The following is a 22,147-nucleotide window of genomic DNA, read 5'->3' as shown; positions in this document are numbered from 1 at the left end:
GGCGTCTCGCCTCGACGGGCATCGTCCCGGCCCAACGGGGGGGCGCGGCGGGGCGGCTGCTCCCCCCCTTCCTATCGCCCCCTACCTCTCCGCCGGGGGAGCGCGGGTGGGACTCCCCGGACGTCACGAGGGCTGGGGGGGACGGGGGGGCAGTGCGTGCGCGGCGCCGGCGGAAGCGGTGAGTGCTGGCGGGGGGCCGCGACCCCTGGGACGGCGGGGCCGGGACCCCGCATCCGCACCGCCGGGACCCCGCGGGGACGGGGGGGGGTCGGCAGCAGCACACCCTCCCCCCCCTTTCTGCCCCCACGCCCCGCGGGGCGGGCGAAGGGGTGACAGCCCCGTGGGGGGGTCGTTCCCCGGGGTCGCGGGATGTCCCCCGTTTGGAGGGGGGAAAAGGTCAGCCCCCCCCCCCCCCCATTTTGCATCGCATCGCAGCCAGGTGGGCGGGAGGGAAAGGTTTAACCCCTGGTGGCTGGAGAGGGCGGCGAGGCAAGGGTTAATACGAACTGTTAACCTGCACGGCGAGGAAGGGGTTAACTCTACCCCGTGTGACACCCCCCAATCCCACCCGTGTGACCCCCACCCCCCGTGGGGCCGGACAGGGTGGTGAGGAAAGGGTTAACCCCCCATGTGGTGTCAGAGCGGGGCGGCAAGGAAAGGGTTAACCCTTGTCCCCAATGAAGTGACAGCCGGCTGGGCAGGAAGGGGTTAAATCCCCCCCACTCCTGGTCCCATGAGGGTGACAGCACCACATAGGGGGTTTGGGGGACAAGGTCCTCACAGGGGTCACAGCACCCCGTGGGGAGTTTGGGGGACATGGTCCCCACGCAGGTGACAGCACCCCATAGGGGGCTTGGGGGGGACATGATCCCCACATGGGTCACAGCACCCCGTGGGGGGTTTGGGGACCACGGTTTGCAGGTGACAGCTTCCCGCCGGGGCTGTAACTGGGTCACTGTGCGGGGAGGGGGCTGGACCCCATCCCCATGTGGGTCACAGCACCAAGTGGGGCTGGAGGTGGGGACCCCACACGAGGAAGCAGCAAAGGGGCTTAACCCCATCCCCATGCAAGTGCATACACCCCTATGGGGCTAGGAATCGGGGACCCTGCGTGGGGGGGAGTCAGGGGGGTTAACCCCATTTTCACATAGGGGATGGTGCCCCAGGGGGGCTGGAGGGGGGGAGGCAGTGAGGGGGCTCAGCCTTGTCCCCATGCAAGTTACAGATACCCCAGTGGGGCTGAAAATGGGGGACACTGCTTGGGGGGAGCTTAACCCCATCCCCACGCAGGTCCCAGCACTCCAGTGGGGCTAGAAGTGGGGGACCATATGTGGGGGGGGGAGAAAAGGGGCTTAACCCCATTCCCACGCAGGTGATGGTGCCCTAGTAAGGCTGGAAATGGGGGCTCAGTGAGGGGGGCTTACCCCATCCCCATGCAATCTCACGCATCCCAATGGGGCTAAAAGTGGGGGACCCTACTCCGGAGGGGGTACGGAAGTCTAACTCCATCCCCATGCAGCCCCTGGCAGTGGGGTTGGTGGTGGGGTTTCTGCGGGTGCTCAGCAGCCAAGGGCTGGTTAACCCTGTCCCCACACAGGTGCCAGCACCCGAGTGGGGAGGGGTTGGGGGGGGGCTGGCAGTGGAGAAGGAGGAGGCGAGTGGTGCGCGTGGGGGCCCGGGGATGGGATGATTCATTGCGTGTACTCATGACATCGCTGGCTGCTTCCCTGCGGCTGCCAGCCGGCACGGGTGACACTGCCTGCCCCGACGCGCCGCGTTCCCCTCGAGCTGCCTGAGCAAAACTTGGGGTTCGCCTGCCCTGGCACTGCTATGCCGGCCATCCTGCTCTTCTGGAGCCGTGCGGAGAGGTACGCACCCAGCACGGCTCCAACATGGCACCCCCTTGGCACCTCTGTTTGCAGACCTCGCATCCCTTGGGGTTTTCTCCCCAAGGGTCATTTTTCGGGCGGGATGCTCCGCGCCGTGCATGCAGACGGAGGATGCTCAGCCCCGAAGTTTCTCTGCCGGAGCTGGTGGTTGAGCTGGGGGACCGGGGGACACGTGGTGGCTTTGAATTCCCTTGGCACACCCCGGGGTGCCCCACGGCGGGAGGCATCATTGGCATAAAGGTGACTTCTCCAGAAGTAAGTTTTGTGCCGCTGGGAGAACTGGGAGGGGAGGTCAGAGCTGCAATGGCAGGACCGCGGCTGCTGGACCCCTCCTGCTCCAGCACGGGGAGCAGTGTCAGCACCCAGGGAAGGGGGGGACATGCACAGGGACCCCCGGAGGGCCAGTGCAAAGTGGTCTGTGTTACTTTTTTCTGCCTCATGGTGCATCAGCGCTGTCCTACTTTTCTCCCTCTCTCATGTGCTATGTGGCCCCGCCGTGACCAACACCGGGAGTGAGCAATTAATTGCCAGGGACACTGGGTCCCTTGTTCTTGCCGCTTCTGTGGGGTTGGGGGGCAGCTGCGTTGGGGCTGTTAAGGTAACAGGGGACTGAGGGTGGGTGCCCCACTGCAGCAGCAGTCTGGGGAGTGGGGAGGATGCCTGAGCCAGCCGTGGAAATAAATGCTTTAATTTGGGAGCCGGGAATCTGAGTGCGCCACACGGGTCCGTGCACCCACCTGGTGCCTGTTAGCTCAGGAAAGCAGCAAGAAACCACCTAGAGGAAAGTCGCTGCCTGTCAAGCGACTTCGTGGATGGGCTCCTGCACCGGCAGGGAGGGAGCCCAAAGCCCCCAAAGGACAGCTCACTGGCACCCATGTCCCCTCAGCTGGGGCTGAGGTCGGAGCCGCTGCCTCTGTCCCTGCCGGGCTGAGGAGCTGGCACAATGTTTAAAATAAAAGTAGAGCCTTTAAAGATGACCATTTGGACTCTGAATGTCTTTGTAAAGTTTCGGTAAGTGGGTCCCTCCCCGTGTCTCGTGCTTGTGTTCTCACAGCCGAGGAATAATTAATGGCCCGAGGTGCCTGGCTCGTCACCCTGCCGCGACCGTACAGTGCGGGGTGGAAAATCTTAGTGGGGCTGCTGGCCACGTGGGTTTGTCCCCTTACATGACTGCAGAGCAGAGGGGTTATGTCAAGTGATTGCTATTCAGCTGGCTCGCCGATCCAGAAGTTGCATAGTCTGATATCATGTGCGGGGCTGGAACAAATGTTTGTGTTGTTTTTTTTTTTAATTATTTATTATTTTTTATGGGGAGAATGGGGGCTGGGCTATTGGCATCGCAGCCACCAGCTGGGAGATGCCCGCACCTTGCTCCGCAGCTGGGTGCCTGCGGTTTTTCTGAACACGGACCCTTTTTCCTAAGGTGTTTGGGGAAGCGAATGCAGGTGCCGACACCACTTACCCATCTTGAAGCCCCCTGCTCAGCAGCACCTTTCCCCTGCTCCCGAGTGGGTTAAATGGGAAGGTAGAGCAGGATGCTTGAGCGGCAGGGGGGAGAGGAGTTGTGGTGAGGTGCAGCTGATCTCGGGGAGGTGGGAGGGAGGCTGCGCAGGGACAGTTGTGTTTTACCACCGCACATGTGAGCATCGCCTCTGGAGCGTTGCTTAACCTGACAGGTCACCCACCAGGGCATGGGGACAGCAGCACCAGGTGATGGGGCTGGGAGATGTGGGACTGTGAGATTTTGGGTCCCGGGGCAGGAACGGGACACAGCTGGTCCAGCCCACGGTGCCACGGCATGAGTGTCCCCCAGCAGGCATCCCCCGCACTCCCCCAAAGACCTCTCGAGGGTAAAGACCGGAGGCCTTGGGTGGGTGTGGTGGGGAGAGTGACGGTTTGGGTACTTTTATAGGAATTGCTTCAGGGTTTCGGGGGGGTCTCTGGTAGCACCAGTTTGGGGTGAAATCCGTTTGCGACCTTCGTGCTTTGGTCTGTGGTGTGATCAGGGTGTGAAAAGGGGTTGAATTCAGTGCTGTCTTGTTTGACCTTGTTGGAGGAGGCTTTTTTTTTTTTCCTGGGATTGTGTAGAAAAGGGGCTGTTGTCCGTGAGGAGGCCAGGTCCTAGGCTGGTCTGTGCCGTGGTGCCCAGCAGGTTGCCACCTGTCAGCACACACGGAGCAGCTGACCTTGGCCGCGCTGCTCCAAGCGAAGCTGGTTCCCTCACATTGCCTTCCAGTGGGAGGCTGTGGAAATGGCTTGTTTTTACAGTGTGGTGTAAAAAGACATTTCAGGCCACCTCTGGTGCCGGCTGGGGACCTGCTGCATCCCCCCTCCCCCTGTTATGGGCTCCTGCTGGGATTCATCAGAGCAGATGCAGATGGTGGTGGGCACGGGCTAGAGCATCTTGTAATGGCTGTGTGGGCTTGGCAAAGACGGCTGCTCTTTGCACAGAAGCTGGAGGGCTCCTGCTGGAGGCTGTGTTGGTACAGAAATGTGCTGGCATTTAGAAGCCGGGAGCTGGAGATGCTGTAGGATGCTCTTTATGCCCCCAGAGGCCTTCCTGTGCTTCTAACAATAGCGTGGCAGCACTGCCTCTTGCTTCTGCCCCTAAAGCCCGTGGGGCGGATGGTTCCGGCAACGCCTGGCCCCTTCCTCCAGACCTCCAAGTGACCGCTCAGGGGCTGGGGCAGAAAGGGCAAAGCTGGTGGTTGGGAGCAAGGGGTCCCTCCAAGACCTCCACCAGGAGCATCTGGTTATGGACAGAGTATGGACAGGGGGAACACCTGGTATGACTGTGAAGGAAAGGGTCTGATGCAGAAACCCATCTGCTGGAGGGGCTCAAAGGGCTGGAGCTGCCCAAGTTGGTTTGTCCAGGGCAATTCAGGGCTGTCTGGAGCAAGGGTGGGTTTGGAGCAAGCTCAGGAGGAAAAAAAAAAACAGGGCTGGAGAGGGGAGTAGGATGTGAGCACAAAGGCTTAGCAGAGAGCACTGAAGATCAGAGGGTCAGCTGGGGGCAAGGTCTGGAGAAGAGCATGGCAAGGAGCAAGCACTGAGCTGTGCTCGGCCAGGTGGGACAGAGCAGGTTGGGCTCAGCAGGGACAGGAGCTCACAGTTGGAAAACTGAAGGGTAAGGAGCAGTGGGAAGTGTGTTTTAAGGAGTGTAAGTCTTGCTCAGCTTTTGCCCCGAGCAGTTGGTCTCATGACTCCTCGAGCTGCTCTCCGAATTTCCATGACTGCTGGGTTTGCTGCTCCAGCAGCATGCCTGTGGAGTGAATTAATTGCCCACCCTTTTCCTTTGGGTTTCGGCCACTGGGTTTTCAATGCCTTAGTATAGGCATGGCTCTGTCCTAAGCCTCCCACATGATGGGGAAAGTGAATGCACAGAGCCGGTTGCCTGTGCTGACCTCACTGCGTCATGTCAGGCTGCGATGACATTTTACCACCTCTTAATATTTCTGGCTTACTGCAACATTTAGTTGAAGACTCTAAGGGAGTGCAAGTCAGACTAGAAAGTGTTCCCCCCCCCAAAAAAAAAAAAAAGAAAACCTCCCACCATCACAAGATGTTTCTGTCTAACGGCTTCATTCTCTCTCCGCTAAATACAAATTACAGCTCTGACATGCTGGAAGCACTTATCTCCAGCTGAATGCCAATTGCTTTCAGGAACAAAATGTTTGAAGTTGCTTTGAGGTGAGCACAGTGGCACAGTCCCTGCTGGTTCCCCGTCTGCGCTGCCACTCCCCCAGCCCCTCGAGTCTCTCCTCTCCTTGCCCTGGGCTGGCAAAGCCCCAGGAGGTGGCCAGCAGGAGGTTGTGGGGGGGACAGGACGGCTGAATTTAGACCGTCACGCCTCCAAGCGGCCTCGCCTGATGTCGGCCTTGCCCCTATAATAACCCTGCGCAATGCCTTGGCGGTCCCCGTCCAGGATGACTCTCCATACCCTGGAGCTCAGGGAGGCAAAGGCAGAGCCCAGGGACATGTGGGTCCTGCCACGCTAGCGCGTCCCCCCACCGCCGCTCCGTGTCCTCACGCTTGGTTTGGGTCCCTTGGAGGAAAACGTGGACTTGAGCCGGCTGTAGTGCTGCTGGCCGGTGCGATGCGGGGAGAGGCAGCTCGGCGATAAGTGTGTGCCGCTCCGATCTCCGGCTGCCCGAGTGCCATGCTCGCCTTGTAGCCAGCTGTCTTTCTGCTTTCAGGAATAAGTACTCGTCACCAGGCAGCGTCGCCGTCATGGGGAAAGACTATTACAAGATTTTGGGCATCCAGTCTGGAGCCAACGAGGATGAAATCAAGAAAGCCTACCGGAAAATGGCCCTGAAGTACCACCCTGATAAGAATAAAGACCCCAACGCCGAGGAGAAGTTCAAGGAGATCGCAGAGGCTTATGATGTCCTGAGCGACCCCAAGAAGCGAGCCGTGTATGACCAGTATGGGGAGGAAGGTAAGGGGACCTGTTCTCCCACTCAAAGGCAGGGCTGGCCGGGGCACAGAGGCATCCTTGTGGCTGGCTGTTTGGGTCCAAGGAGGTTCATATGGGGTGAGGGGGTGTTTTTGCACCCCCAGGGCTCACGCCTGCTTCCGAATCAAGGTTACTAGGAGCAGAAGTGGGGAGAGCAAACACTCCACTGACCCTGCTTTGCCTCGCTGCCAGAAATAATGTCCCAACCCATTTCTCTGCCAGCTGGGCCGCAGTGGAGCCACTTTTGCTTCTCTTCCCAGCTGGGGAGATGGCACTTGAGAGCTCCACAGTGCTGCCTCCAAAGGGCAAGCGCTGAGGTGATGGAAGTGAAAAGGAGCTCGCCTCCTGGGCTATGACTGCGTGCTGCGATAATGCTTTAGCAACCCTATACTTGGCCTAAATTTCCCAGCCCAGTAATGTCCCTTTTTCCTGGATGTCCCCCCGCAGGATCCCCGGTAGTGTGCTAGTCCCACTTTTCTCCCTGGTACAGGCTGACCTACATGATTCAAAGCTTTTCCCAATTTAAGTAATAGGTTTTTGTTTTGAAACTAAGTGGCTGCTGTTGTCCCCCAGTTGGCATGGAGGAGGACAGCAGCTCCACCACACACAGCCTTATTAGTCAAATATGGAAGACTGCAACCCCATTTGCTTAAGGTGAGGAGAGCACTGAATAGCATCTGCATTAATCAGCCAGGGACTTGGGTGCTTAAAAGAGCAGCAGGTCGGCTATGGACAGGCTGCTCGGTGGAAGATGCAGCCCCTCCTGTGTTTCCAGCAAGCGGGTGCATCCTCTTTGCGGACACTGGCAGGAATACGCAGTGGTTGGAGATCCCTTTTATCAGCTCCGTCCTGCTCCTGGCAGGCATAGGGAGGGCTCTCTGCCATTCAGAGGCAAAGAGGTCTTAGGGGGGTACAGAGTCTTGCCCCTGCCTGATGAAGTTATACCTGCTCCTGAAAGGTGCTGGGGAACAAGAAATATCAGAAACTTATAGGAAAAACTGAGGAACTCTTGGAAGAGGTGGCCAGAGGTGCCAAGTGCTGTCAGCAGTCAGGCTTCTGGGTGTGAAAGCTCAGACAGACCTGGGGGAACTCCCTCACAGACTCACAGAATCGTCTATGTTGGAAGAGACCTCCAAGATCACCCAGTCCAACCTCTGACCTAACACTAACAAGTCCTCCACTAAACCATATCACTAAGCTCAACATCTAAACGTCTCTTAAAGACCTCCAGGGATGGTGACTCAACCACTTCCCTGGGTAGCCCATTCCAATGCCTAACAACCCTTTCAGTAAAGAAGTTCTTCCTAATATCCAACCTAAACCTCCCCTGGCGCAACTTGAGCCCATTCCCCCTCGTCCTGTCACCAGGCACGTGGGAGAATAGACCAACCCCCACCTCGCTACAGCCTCCTTTAAGGTACCTGTAGAGAGTGATGAGGTCGCCCCTGAGCCTCCTCTTCTCCAGGCTAAACAATCCCAGCTCCCTCAGCCGCTCCTCGTAAGACTTGTTCTCCAGACCCCACACCAGCTTTGTTGCCCTTCTCTGGACTCTCTCGAGCACCTCGACATTCTTCTTGTAGTGAGGGGCCCAAAACTGAACACAGTACTCAAGGTGCGGCCTCACCAGAGCCAAGTACAGGGGGACAATCACTTCCCTAGACCTGCTGGCCACGCTGCTTCTTATACAAGCCAGGATGCTGTTGGCCTTCTTGGCCACCTGAGCACACTGCTGGCTCATATTCAGCCAACTATCAACCAGTACTCCCAGGTCCTTCTCTGCCAGGCAGCTTTCCAACCACTCATCTCCCAGCCTGTAGCTCTGCTCGGGGTTGTTGCACCCCAGGTGCAGGACCCGGCACTCGGCCTTGTTGAACTTCATACAGTTGGCCTCAGCCCATCGGTCCAGCCTATCCAGATCCTCCTGCAGAGCCTTCCTACCCTCGAGCAGATCAACACACGCACCTAACTTGGTGTCATCTGCAAACTTACTGAGGGTGCACTCGATCCCCTCATCCAGATCATCGATAAAGATATTGAAGAGAACTGGCCCTAATACTGAGCCCTGGGGGACTCCACTAGTGACCGGCCTCCAACTGGATTTGACTCCATTAACCACGACTCTTTGGGCCCGGCCATCCAGCCAGTTTTTAACCCAACGAAGCGTACGCCAGTCCAAGCCACGAGCAGCCAGTTTCTTCAGAAGAATGCTGTGGGAAATGGTGTCAAAAGCCTTACTGAAGTCAAGGTAGACCACATCCACAGCCTTTCCCTCATCCACTAAGCGTGTCACTTTGTCGTAGAAGGAGATCAGGTTCGTCAAGCAGGACCTGCCCTTCATAAACCCATGCTGACTGGGCCTGATCGCCTGGTTGCCCTGCAAGTGCCGCGTGATGACACTCAAGACAATCTGCTCCATGAGCTTCCCTGGCACTGAGGTCAAACTAACAGGCCTATAGTTCCCCGGGTCTACCCTCCAGCCCTTCTTGTAGATGGGCGTCACATTTGCTAGCCGCCAGTCGACTGGGACCTCCCCTGATAGCCAGGACTGCCGATAAATGATGGAAAGCGGCTTGGCCAGCTCCTCCGCCAGTTCTCTCATTACCCTCGGGTGGATCCCATCCGGCCCCATTGACTTGCATACATCCAAGTGCTGTAGCAGGTCGCCAACCATTTCCTCGTGGATAGTGAGGGCCACATCCTGCTCCCCATCCCCTTCCACCAGCTCAGGGTACCAGGTATCCAGAGAACAACTGGTCTTGCTGCTAAAGACTGAGGCAAAGAAGGCATTAAGCACCTCAGCCTTTTCCTCATCTTTTGTAACTAAGTTTCCCCCCGCATCCAGTAAAGGATGGAGATTCTCCTTAGTCCTCCTTTTTGTGTTGATGTATTTGTAAAAACATTTTTTGTTATCTTTAACGGCAGTAGCCAGATTTAGAAAGGCCAAAGCTCATCTGGAGCTCATTTTGTCCCTGCACAGCCTCGCAACATCCTTATAGTCCTCGTGAGTGGCCCGCCCTCTTTTCCAAAGATTATAAACCCTCTTTTTTCTTCTAAGCTCGAACCACAACTCTGTTCAGCCAGGCTGGTCTTCTTCCACGCTGGCTCGTCTTTGGGCACGTGGGGACAGACCGCTCCTGAGCCTTTAAGATTTGCTTCTTGAAGAGTGCCCAGCCTTCCTGGACTCCTCTGCCCTTCAGAACCTCCTCCCAAGGGACTCTGCCAACCAGTGTCCTGAACAGCTCAAAGTCAGCCCTCCGGAAGTCCAAGACAGCGGTTTTACTGGTCCCCTTCCTGACTTCACCAAGAATAGAGAGCTCTACCATTTTGTGGTCACTCTGCCCAAGACAGCTCCCAACCACCAATCTCCCACCAGTCCTTCTCTGTTTGTGAACAGAAGGTCTAGCGGGGCACCTCCCCTGGTAGGCTCTCTAACTAGCTGCGTCAGGAAGCTATCTCCCACGCTCTCCAGAAACCTCTTAGACTGCTTTCTCTGGGCTGTGTTGTGCTTCCAGGATATGTCTGGGAAGTTGAAGTCCCCCATGAGAACGAGCGCTGACGATTTCGCAACTTCTGCCAGCTGCCTGTAGAACTCCTCATCCGTCTCCTCATCCTGGTTCGGCAGTCTATAACAGACCCCCACCAGGATGCTTGCCTTGTTGGCCTTCCCGCTGATCCTAACCCATAGGGACTCAACCTTATCATTCCCAGCCTCAAGTTCCACAACATCAAAACACTCTCTAATGTAGAGAGCCACACCACCACCCCTTCTGTGCTGCCTGTCCCTTCTGAAGAGCCTATAGCCAGGCATTGCAGCACTCCAGTCATGAGAGTGGTCCCACCACGTTTCCGTGATGGCAACCAAGTCATAGCCTGCCTGCTGCATAATGGCTTCCAGTTCCTCTTGTTTGTTGCCCATGCTGCGTGCATTAGTGTAGATGCACTTCAGTTGGGCCATTGCCTTCTCCCCCAGCCTTGCCATTGTTCCCCCTGGCACAGCTCCAACAAGCCTTATTTCAGCCCCATCCCCCTTCTTTCCTAGTTTAAAGCCCTCTCAATGAGCCCTGCCAGCTCCTGGGCTAGGATCTGTTTTTCCCCTTAGAGATAGGGACCCGTCTGCAGCCATCAGGCTGGGTGCCGAGTAAAGCGCCCCATGGTCAAGAAAAACAAAATTTCTGTGTTGGCACCAGCCTCTGAGCCACATGTTAATCAGGTGGGCTTTCCGTGTCCTCCCGGTTTATCTGAGCAAAACTACAGAGCTGGGTGAAGCTTTGGAAAATCTCTGCCTGGCAGCGCATGCTCTGCCTGTACGAGTTCCTTAACCCGTTATTTATGTCATCGCCACGAGGGACGCACCGAGCCACAGTGATTTGCTGCTTTTTAAAATTAGAAGCGGCTATCTCAAGTGAGAAACTAGCATTTCCTTGGAGGCACTGCCGAAATCGGACCCTGCCTTTGCATTGGCCTCTGACTGGCGTCATGGGATTAAGGCAACTGCGTAAAGGTGAAACCTCCTGGCTGCAGCCTGTTGGGGACGGGGGCTCTCCAGGGATGACGGCAGCTAAAATAAGAGTGAGTTAAGTAGTAAGGAAAAAATAACTGCAGAGGAGCAGCCCCCTCGTTGCAGCGGGATGGGGAGGCTGGGCTTGAAGCAGGCCTTGCCTCTCCATCCCTGGTTCCGGGGCCACAGACAGGGCCAGAGTTTGGGTTGAATTACCCGAAACAGGAAAAACAGGAGGTTTGGCCCTTCTTAAGGGGCATGGGGTTGTCTGGAGAAATTGCAGCGCTTGCCCCATGGGGCTCATGCACCAGCAACACCAAACCCCTTCGATGCTTTTGGCAAGCAGTGCTGGTTGCCTTAGCCTCAGTCCTCTCCCCTTCCACTCCATGCTGTTGGGAGTCTTTGGGCTTTTGCCCCCCAAGCAAGAGCAGGGCCTGGATTTCCTTGTGACTTGTAGCCACTCTTGAGTTATCCTGGAGCTCCCCAGTAAGTAGCTCTTTCCCTGCTGGCCCATAATCATGCACCTGGCCTCTTCCTTTTGTGAGCCATCCTCTTGTGCAGAGCGTGCCCCATCCCTCGGGCCAAGGGAGGCCACCTTCCCCTGCCCAGGTTTCTCCATAATTCCGGCTGCGCGAGCAGCCAGACACGGTGGCAGAGCCAGTGGTGTCCAGAGAGTTTGTGCAGAAAGTCAGGGTGCTGAGAAATGTGAAAGATGTGGAAAAGTTTCATAGAGGAGAGAGGGTGCTGGACATGCTGATGAGGTGTCCGGACCCATGGCAGGACAGGGACTGTCACCTGTCCCACCCCGAGCAGTGACTTCCACACCAGTCCAGCATTCCTGCAACGGGAAACCTTTCATTTTCCAGCAAATGCTTGGTTTTCTGGAATACGTGGCCTGGGGGTGGGGGGTGGGGGGTCAGTGTTTTGAGGGTCTTTGGGGTCCCATGCATTGGGGTGGGCTCATGGGATTTGCTCCTCCTGCCCTACAGCCCAGTCCCCACATGCAGCACAGGCTCTGCAAGGGTACAGACATTCGTGCAGCAGGGCAGGGGCCAAGGGATGAGAGCCATGGACCACATGAGGAGGCTGAGAACATCAGAACAGACCCCCACATTTGTCCACTCTGTTTGTCCCCCTCTTATCTCCTGCTGCCAGCAGGGAGGATGGTGGCACAAGGGACAGCCCATCAGAAATAGCCCTTTTTGGTCACTGAGGGTGTTCTACAGGTGTGACCTCTTCTGGGGGGGCTACCTGGGGCATGCCTCGGCTGCTTGGGACTTTGCAGGGCTCGCAGTGGTGTGAGGTTTTGCCCAGCACCTGGCAGGGAAGTTCTGCCTGGGAATGGCTGCTGGAAGGTGCAAGCCTCAAACTCTTCTGTTGGTTTGTGAATTGGGCTGCTAGAACCCTGGCTGATAGAACAGATAACTCACCCAAAGTGGGTTTTGTGCAGCACAACTGGATACCACAGACCCAGTGCGTTGACCGTGGCAGATCAGCTGCACATGCAGCTTGGAGTGGCTGATAAAAGTCTGGCGGGATGCTCACTCTCCTGTAATGCACAGGGCTTCTCTGAACAGGTGCGAGTCCTCATCAGCAGGCATCTGCAGCAGCAAAAGCCTGCAGAAGGACCTGCTCCAGTTCTTGCGCTTGCCTTCCAGCCCCAGCTACTGATGGCTTTCTCTGCCACGCACCATCCCATCACAGGGATGCGTTAGGAAATGCGTTAGATGAAAAGGCCATGGCTTGAGAGGAGGTAACCAAACAAAACTTGAACAGCTTTTGAGCTGGAGCTTGCTGGGCGTACAGGCAGGGCTGTGTGCTGTGGGTTGAGGTGGTGCCTTCTTGGCTCACAGGTGGGTGACCAGCACCTCTGGGAGCTGCTGGAAGGGCTGCCTGGAGCCAGCAGAGCCCGTGCTGCTGCGTGGAAAGCAAGGGCACTGTGGGTCCCAGCACGGTACCACTGTGCAGAGCCAGCAGCTTTCTTCTGGCAAGGAGTGTTAATGTCTCATCTTCCTCCTTCTCTTCTAGGTCTCAAGACTGGAGGTGGCTCTTCAGGTGGCTCAGGGAACACTTTCCACTACACCTTCCACGGTGACCCCCATGCCACCTTCGCATCTTTCTTTGGAGGCTCCAACCCTTTTGATATCTTCTTCGCTAGCAGCCGCTCCCGGGTGTTCAATGGCTTTGACCAGGAAGACATGGATATCGATGACGATGATGATCCTTTCAGTGCCTTCGGCCGGTTTGGCTTCAATGGCATTAACAGGGTTCACCGGCGGCACCAGGAGTCCCTGCACACGCGGAGGAAGGTCCAAGACCCACCCGTCATCCACGAGCTGAAGGTGTCCCTGGAAGAGATCTACCATGGCTCCACCAAGAGAATGAAGATCACCCGCAGAAGGCTCAACACTGATGGCCGGACCATGCGGACTGAGGATAAGATCCTAAACATTGTCATCAAACGGGGTTGGAAGGAGGGAACCAAAATCACATTCCCCAAAGAAGGGGACGCCACGCTGGACAACATCCCTGCTGACATCATCTTCATCCTCAAGGACAAGCCTCACTCGCACTTCAAGAGGGATGGGACGAACGTGGTCTACACCGCAAACATCAGTCTTAAAGAGGTGGGTATCAGTGGAAATGCCCTGGGTGAGAAGTGGCGCTGGGTTGTGGCCAGGACAGGACTCAGTCCTCGTCCTGTGCTGAAAAGGAAGGACCAGGTAGGGCGTGAGAGACATGAGCAAAGTCCTCTGCAGAGAGGAGCCGCAGAGACCAGCTCGTGCTCAGTTTTGGAGAGCCACTCAGCCTCTATGCTGCAGCTAGGACACAGGTACTACAGTCCTGACTGAGCACACCGGGCTGCCTGAGCGAATACAGGTGGTATTTACCCATTTTCTCCCTTCCCCATATGTCTTGCCCTTCTATTGTAGCATAGGGTATTCACATGTGGAGGAGAGCCCAGGTGCACTGTAGGAGCAAGGGAAACCCCAAGTTTGCTGACACAAGTCTGGTCCCTGCTTGTTCATGTTTCTGTCCTGGATGGTGACAGGCACCACCCCACATGAGAGCAGGGTCACGCAGAGAAAGGTGATACCTTGACCTTGCTGAGCACTGCTTTAGCCCCGAATGGCTGCTTTCTTTGGTTCTGGCTTCCCTGAACAAAGGGCAAAATCTTCAGGCTGTGAACAAAACCCAGCGCATCCAGGCTGTCAGTCCTGGAGGTCATGGTGAGACTCGCTGCACCAGAGCAGCAAACCATGCGAAGGTGGGAGAGAAAGGGGAGCTTACCCAAGAACAAGATGTGCCGTTTGCTGCTGCTGCTGTCTAACTACCTTTTAATAAATCCCAGCTGGCAGCTGCATTTAACATTGACATTTTTGGCAGCTGCCATTTGCTGTTCCTTTCAGACTGTAGACGCTGTCTATCTTCTTAATGAGCTGATTTTTTTTTTTTAAGATAGATTTATGTTCTCAAATACATTTAATAGAAATAAGCTCAATGGGCCAGACCTGAGGTAGGGAAACGTGAGCTCCTGAGTGTGCCAGCAAGTCAGAAGAGCTTTGCAAGGGCTCCACATCCCTGCCGGGGCTGTGACCAGCTATGGTGGGGACAAGGGCAACCCCATGGGGCAGGCAGAGCTGGGTGCTCCTGAAACAAACTCATCTCAAGTTAACCTGTAGTCTTGGGAGTTGAATTTCCTTTGTGTTGCAAAGGGGATTCGAGTAAAGAGGTTTATTCCTGCAGGGGCTGACTCTGCTGGCCTCTCCAGAAATACTTGGGAGAGGCTGCATTATTTATGGAGTCCCGCATGCCATATCTCAGATGTTTCCTTCTGTGCATTCCCATATCTGTTAAAATTACCCCCAAGATGGCTGTCCTGATGTCTGGCCCATGCTGGTCCAGGTTGATGTGCGCCACATGTGGAGCTGCCCCGTGAGCAGCAAGCTGAGCAGCTTGCCCGGCCCAATGCACTGGTGCCAGGCCAGGGGAAGCGCTGGCTGCACTGTGCCGAGCCGTACCCAGCTGCCTCCTGCCCGCAGGACACCTGTGATCTCTGTCCAGCTGCCTGTAAACAGGGCATTTGCTTCACGTCATGGCAGTCACAAAGAGAGACCGGTGGAAACTGCTGGTCCAGGCAAATTCCTCTGCTCTTTGAGCTGGGCTTCCTGTTCTCTGCGCTCCCTCATTGCAAACCGAACGTGCTGGGGATGCTCAGAGAGCTGCTGGCCTGGCTGCCAGCCCCAGCCTTCCGCTTGCCAGGGCAGGGCAAGCAGTGCTTTGCTGCTTTTATCTTCCATGAGAAGAAGTAGCTTAAGTGCAGGAGCAGATGCCAGGAGCTCCCTGACACTATATGCCACCATCTCAGTACATGGCAGAGTGAATCACAGTACAACCTCTTCATCACCTAAGCCTACAGCCGTAGCCTCGAGTGCTTTCCTTGCACTTCCTTGCGAGTCTGCCTTTTTTAGCCTGAGCTTTGGTCTCCTTAGCTGCACAGCTGGGTGCCAGCAGGCGTTCGGAGCTGTGATCCCACTTGTGGTCATGCTGGAGATCCCTGGCCATCGTCCTGCAGCTAAGGGGAGCAAGGCTCCTGGCCACAGCCCTGCAGGGAGCATTTGAGGCACCAGAGCAGGATGGGGTGACAGGAGGGCTTGGAAATGCAGCATCCGCTTCCTTATAGCCCCTTCTCGAACCTGAGCCTGCTCTCCAGACTGCTCTTCCATAGGAACCTGTAGCACCCAGCATCCACAAACCTCTAACCCATATTGTCTACAGTGGTGCTGGTTGATGCCACCTTGGTGGCCAGGCTGCCAGTCTTCCCATCCCCACATCCCAGTACCTCGGGCACTCGTGTCCTTGTCCCACCAGGCTCCACGTCCCTTGTCTGGGAGGGCTGCTGCTGATGCAGGAGGTGTGAGAAGGCTTCCCCAAGAGACTTGTGGGCTGCAGGGACGTGGCCATTCCTAAAATTACAGGAGCGCACCACAGTGGGAGGCCAAGGGAGGGAGGCGTGACAGTGCTACAGCAGCTGTGCTCCTGGAAGGCAGATCTTCAGGCAGCGCTGACAGGTTTCACGGAGATGGAAGAGGCACCTCATGGCATTCTTTACCTGGTGTCACCTTCCTCGAAGCATCCAGGTGGCAGCATCTGCTGGCCCCCCCATTACTGCCAGCAGAGCAGGACCCACCACTGACCCAGATAAAGCGCAGCGCTTATGGCTCAGCCATCAAACCCACGCTCATTTCATACCCAGGGATAAACCGAGCCTCTTTCTAGGATGCAGGGCAGCTCCCACAGCTGTGCTTGCTGCACGTCGCCCTGCTACAGGCTCTCGCTCGCGGGCACTGGTGTTGCTTCAACAACCAGTTTCTCAAATGCCAACGAAGTTGGGCGAGAAGGATTAAAAACAGGAACATATCGCCTCTAACAGGAGCAATCCACTCTAATTCTTGCATCTTGGCTCTAGGAAGGAAACACTGAGATCCTGTCTGCGCTCTTACTGCCTGCCTCTGCTCGCGTCCCTCTGCTTTTGCAGGGCAAGCACAGCGCTGAGGAGCAACACCCATGCCGCGAGCCTGGCAGGGGCTCTCTGCTTGGTGTTCCCAGTCCTGTCCCTTGGGATGGGTGGAAGTGTCCCAGCCACGCTTCTGCTGGCCTACTTTGGTCTTAAAAGCTCATTCTGGAAGCCGAAATAGTTGCCTGGCTTCCCTCTGGCCACGTTGTGGTGAGGATGGAGCAGGGGACAGTGTGTGAGTGGTCACCCCCTGCACTCTGCAGGTCCATGGGGGTTGCAGCAAAACCTCCTCCAGAGCAAAGGCAGCATGTCAGTTTTCTCTTTTTTTTTTTTTTTTTTTTTTCTGCTACAGGGAAAAAGACAGTTGGATGGTCCTGTTGGCTGGAAACCTGAGGTCTAGCCGCTCTACCTGTTCCCTTTCTGCTTCCTATTGCATGGCCAGAGATGTTTGCCTGGCATGTGTACCTGTGCAGCCCACCATGTCGCATGCTGGTGGGTATCAGCCAGCAGAAGGGCTCCAGCATCCCTGGGATAATCCCTTCCCTCCAACCTTCCCTTCCCTCCAACCTGCCAGAGCCGCAACCATGCACCCCCTGCTCACACGGAGCCAGTGATGAACCTCCTCCTGCTGCCAGAAAAAGCTTGTCTGGGAGGAGACCCAGCACAGATGGGATGTGCAAGGAAACAGCAGGCTCCAGCTTTCCTCTTCTCAGCCCACCTGAGCCCTAGAGCCAAGCCCAGCATGGGTGGCTCTGCGTTGGCTTTAGTGCAAAGCCCTGGCACTGCAGCAGAAGCAGCAGCCATCAGCCTCAAGCCAGGGGTCAGCAGGGAAGAAGGGTTGCTATGCTGCTGCCTCCTGTTGCTCTGGCACTGGGGGGCTTTTCCTGGGGAGGAGGCTGCAGAACATCCTCCCCACTTCCCTTGCAGGGTGTCTTTTGGGGACAGGAGGGCTGGGACCCTCATGCCCCAGCCCAAGGGGACAAGTGCTTTGTGTGCAGGACAGGACCAGCCTGCACCATCCCCAGCAAATCCTCCCCTTCCAGAAGTATCGCTCTGCAGTCCTCTGTCAGCAGCAGCCTCTCTCCTTGCTGAAAGCCTGGAGATGCTGCTGCCCACATGTACGGCAGAGCTGTCTGAGTTATTTAAGGACACAAGACTTTTCTTGCTGCGTTCCCGCATCACGTGGCTCGCTAACGCAGGCTGGCTTGCAGCTGCTGCCAGCTTCTGCAGGAGGCAGTGCCCGGCCCCGGGATGGGGATGGGGATGGCAGCCTGGAAAATCATCTCCTGGCTTTGCAGTGGGGGGATGTGGCTGCTTTGCAATGGGGGGGAATGTGGCTACGTGGAGGTCCCTGCAGCAGGGATGCAGGGCATGCCTGGGCCACTCTCCCCAAGCCTGCAGTTTCGGGGAACAATCTCATTCTTGCTTCCTTCTTGGGCCACCAAGGTATAAAAATAGCCAGGGGTAGCGGCGCAGTGCAGTAACCCAACCCTTTGCCTGACAAGGGACTGGCAGGGGGGGAGCTGCCCCATGGGGCCCCAGCCTCCAGGAAAGCACAATGCTGTGCCCTGTGCCGGCATAACCTTCAGGAGGCTTTGGCCGGGGTGGGGGGGCACAGGCTGTGCTATAGATAACCCCCGGACTCTGAAGGGTGACAGTTGATGAACCGCAGAGGCATCCCATGAGCTCAGCTGGGTTTTTGGCTGCAACACGCCCCCCCCCCCCCCGCCGCCGGGCTCTCAGATTGGGCAGCGAGGGGCTAAATTTGGGCTGCCCTGTTGCTGCGAGCTGCAGGGTGCTCGCTGGCGGCATCTGGTGTCCACTGGGAGGAGCAGGGGATGGAGAGTGGGGATCCTGCCTCCTGTGGGGCTTCTGTCCAGCTGACAGTGTCTCCCTCCTTCTCCCCGCAGGCCCTGTGCGGCTGCACCGTGAACATTCCCACCATCGACGGGAGGGTGATCCCACTGCCCTGCAATGACATCATCAAGCCGGGCACAGTGAAGAGACTGCGCGGGGAAGGGCTGCCCTTCCCCAAGGCCCCCAGCCAGCGAGGAGACTTGATCGTGGAGTTCAAAATCCGCTTCCCAGACAGAATAGCTCCCCAGACGAGACAGATCCTCAAGCAGCACCTCCCGTGCTCCTAGAGCCCCGGGGACTCTTCTCCAAACAGCAATACTCCAAACGCACATGCCACAGCATCCGGCCCACACGGAGCAGAGGTGCCAGAGCACTTTCAAATGCAAAAAAAAAACACTTTCCTTCCCCAAAAGTCCCCTCCTTCCTTCCCACCCCTTCCCCTCTCAGCCTATTTTCTACTCCAGCGGCGGGGGAATGGTGAGCGCAGACTCCTGCCCTTGCAGCTCTCCTCACTGCCAGCTTTTTTTTTTTTTTTGGTTTTGTTTTTCTAGAGGTCCAGCTTTGCTGCCTTGCACAAGTGAGCAGCACAGGCTGTTTTCCCAGGGAGGTGCATCACTGTGTGGTTTTTGTGTCACCTGCTTTTCAAGCCAACTTCCTGACTAGAGGATGGGCTTGTAGGGGTTAAGTGCAGTGTAAATAGGACTTCACAGGATCTCACATCCCCCTGTTAGTTTTCTCCTCCTCCTCCCCTCTTTGATACTTGCTGCTGTTCGGGGTCCAGCCATACTGAGGTGCCAAGGAAACTCCTGAGCGCGTACGGCCAAAGGGACCGCTCCTGTGCGTGGTGGCCACTGTAGCTGGACCATTTCTAACCAGGGACCACAGTACCTAGTCCTACTTCAGTCCACTCTTGTGTGCCAAGACCACTGAGCATCATCTGTGCCAATCGACAGAGATCAAAGCACTTGGGGACGGTCCCTTCCAGCCTCCTGCCCCCGCTGTCCCCTATGCCTGCTGCCGGCTGGAGGGACGGGGAGCTCAGGGTGGGAGCTTTCTTGTTCAGATGTGTTGAGTTTGCATTGTTGTTTGTTTTTTTTTTTAAATACATATATTTAGCTTGCTAGGTAAACTCTGTAAGGGTTTGCTCTGCTCGCTTTGGATTTCCTGAAGTGGTTCCCCAACTTTTGGGGAAAAGCTCAACCATACCAACATCATGCCTGTGAGAACATAGTATGTGTGTAGCACAAGTCTGGGTGCAAAAACAGAGCCAAGCGTCGGCAGAACTGGTTTTGACAAGTGTTTGAGTTCAACCTTAGGGATTTTATTAGGAAGAGACATGCATATGTATATATTTTTCTACAGGGACATTTAATTCAGGAGGTATTTCTGGGTGTTATGGTGGAACTGGAAGGAGCATGAGGCAATCTGCTTGGTGATTTTCTTTTTAAATGCTGTATTTTTAAAAAAACTGGATTTCCATCAGGAGAATTTTTATATTTCTTACCTTTCTTGGTCAACTCTGCCTCTTGCCAGTTTTTCCCAGGAGGGGTCCTGCAGAGCACGCAGCACAGTTGACCTGGCTCTGTATGGCTCCTCCATCACCTCAGCTCCGCATCTCCAGCCCAACTGGCACCAAGAAAGCCAAAATGCCCCCCCCCGGCCCGGCATCCTTTTTATAAAGAGAAATCACTGACTTGAAATAGGGGTCCAGAGTGTGTGTGTCAGCTCATGACGAGGAGCCTGCCGAGCTGGCAGGGGCTGTATAGCTATACAGTGCATCATACGCGGCAGGAGGACGGCCTGTGCCACGGCCAGGGCACAGGGAGAGGAGACCTCTTAAATTAAATTAAAGCACTGCTTAATTTTGTGACCAGTTTGAATTCAGGTTAGGGCATGACACCTTTTCCCTCCACCATTCCCTGTGGAGTTCAATGTATGGAAACCTGGTGGATACTGATGGAGTGAGAAGACAGGTCAGCATGCAGATACAAGCTGCTTTGTTTTTCTCAGTTTCAATGAGATCTGAATGTTTTATAGTGTTATTTTTTGTGTTTTTTTTTTGTATTTTTTTTTGGTAATGTCAGTATTGAGAGAAAAATAAAGTATTTTAAAAAATATTAAGTCCTTGGTGTGCACTGTGATGGGAGACACAGGGGCTGTGGTTGCCCTGGTGCAGGTGGTGGGGCTGGGGAAGGGGCTCAGACCCACCCCCCCCATTAGTACTGGGGGAACCCCATTTTAGGGCTCTGCATCCCTTTGGGGCTCCAAAAACACAAATGACATGTACAGGGGGGCAATTCTAGCCAAGATGCCAAAGGAATGGAGGCCAGAGTGGGCGAGGAGGGGCTGCAGGCAGGGGGGTGCTGTGGCCGGGACCGGGGTGATGAAGGGGGCTTCTTGGTGGTGGGGGCTACCCGGGGACCCAGCTCTTCTCAGAGAGCCTTGGAGGCCTTCTGCTCCGGATGGCGGGCAGAAACCCCCCCAGCGGGGGCTGACTGCTGACAGGGCTGCCATGGGGCAGGGATGCCCATAGGGCAGTTGCAGCTGGCCCAGGGAGGTGGTGGGGCTGTAGGGACCAGGGCCACAAGGAGCACGGCCGTGGCCTGCCCTCTGGTGGCATGAGAGAGCAGCTGAGGGAGACATTTGGGGTGCTGCAGGAGGGGGCCCCACTAGAATCACAGAATCATTGAGGTTAGAAGAGACCTCCAAGAACATCTGGTCCAACCATCACCCTACCAGCAATGTCACCCACTAAACCATGTCCCTAAGCACCACGTCCAACCTTTCCTTGAACACCCCCCCAGGGACGGTGACGCCACCACCTCCCCAGGCAACCCGTCCCAATGCCTGACTGCTCTTTCTGAGAAGAAATGTCTCCTCATTTCCAACCTGAACCTCCCCTGGCAGAACTTGAGGCCATTCCCTCTGGTCCTACTTTGGGGCTGGGCCCAGGCTCTAAGCTCCAGTGCCTTGGCCCCCATGCTGCACACACCAGGCTGGGCTGCGGCCCTGAGGGTGTTGTGTGGACCCTGGTGGGGCCAAGCTGTAGGGCTGGGGCACCACAGATGTGGCTGTAGGGCCATAGGGGCAGGACAAGGAGCTGCCACCCATGGCAGCAAAGAAGGGACCCAAACAAGCTCCCTCTCAGGGGCTACCCTCAGCCTCCATATGCTGCTCCAGGGCAGAGGCAGATGCTCCTGGAGCTCCCGTGGGGGCTGTCCCCCTCAGGAGCCAGGTCCCAGAGACAGAAGAGGAGGGGTTCCAACCCTCCTACTGGATTTAATTGTGCTAATTAAATTGTAATCAGGAGAGGAGGCAGGGAGACCTTGTGCTCCCAGGAGCTGGGACACGCACCACCACCCCTCTGCCACCAGTAGGGACAAAGCCCAGGGATTTGGGGTGACATTCCCAAACCCACCCCCTGACAGAGCTTGGCAAGGCTTTTGTGAGTCCTGCAGAGCTCCCACTGCGGAGTAGTTCTTTTCCCCTCCCCAGGTGGCTGACAGCAAATGCGTTGCAGAGCAGCAGCACAGCCCCATGAGCTGGCAGCATCTTCCCCAAGATGCTGAAGCAAGGTGGTGCGAGGACAGGAGAGGCACGGTGCCAGCGGTTGGCTCTGAACTAGGACAGACCACCTGAGCAGAGGTTGCCCAGCCTCCCCGGGGGCTCCGCTCCCACGGCCTCCTAGCACAGCCTCCAGCAGGTGGTTGTGCTATTTTTAAGCAGCGCTCTCAATTTCAGTGTGTTTCTCCCCACAAACCCCCTTTTCTCCTGGATAGCCCCATCCTTCGGCCATGACAAGACTCCCCTCACCCCTTTTTATCCTTCCTTTAAGCCTAGGTAGGCCGACAGAGCTCTTCTACATCTGATAGGCTTCAGGGACAAAACTCCCATCGCTTGGGCCCCACACAGCTCTGGCTGTGAGA

The 22,147-nt window shown here is 56.3% G+C and overlaps 1 protein-coding gene across 1 annotated transcript; it reads left to right on the top strand.

Moving 5' to 3' along the window:
- Nucleotides 1–20,330, top strand: LOC121062997 (dnaJ homolog subfamily B member 5). Its single transcript, XM_040543314.1, has 4 exons — nucleotides 1–178; nucleotides 6,086–6,330; nucleotides 12,875–13,473; nucleotides 18,275–20,330. Exons 2-4 carry the CDS (start codon nucleotides 6,120–6,122, stop codon nucleotides 18,506–18,508), a joined length of 1,044 nt encoding a protein of 347 aa, XP_040399248.1. The 5' UTR covers nucleotides 1–178; nucleotides 6,086–6,119; the 3' UTR covers nucleotides 18,509–20,330.
- The last annotated feature ends 1,817 nt before the right edge of the window (nucleotides 20,331–22,147 follow it).

The sequence above is a fragment of the Cygnus olor genome (assembly GCF_009769625.2).
Source record: "Cygnus olor isolate bCygOlo1 chromosome W unlocalized genomic scaffold, bCygOlo1.pri.v2 SUPER_W6, whole genome shotgun sequence".
Lineage (NCBI taxonomy): Eukaryota > Metazoa > Chordata > Aves > Anseriformes > Anatidae > Cygnus > Cygnus olor.
This window is presented reverse-complemented; position numbering and strand designations above follow the sequence as displayed.

Bases quoted from the DNA above. Each gene is read 5' to 3' on its own strand.
- LOC121062997 (XM_040543314.1), top strand. From the start codon at position 6,120: ATGGGGAAAGACTATTACAAGATTTTGGGCATCCAGTCTGGAGCCAAC. The intron at 6,331-12,874 runs GTAAGGGGACCT...CTTCTCTTCTAG, and splicing joins TGACCAGTATGGGGAGGAAG to GTCTCAAGACTGGAGGTGGC. The intron at 13,474-18,274 runs GTGGGTATCAGT...TTCTCCCCGCAG, and splicing joins CAAACATCAGTCTTAAAGAG to GCCCTGTGCGGCTGCACCGT.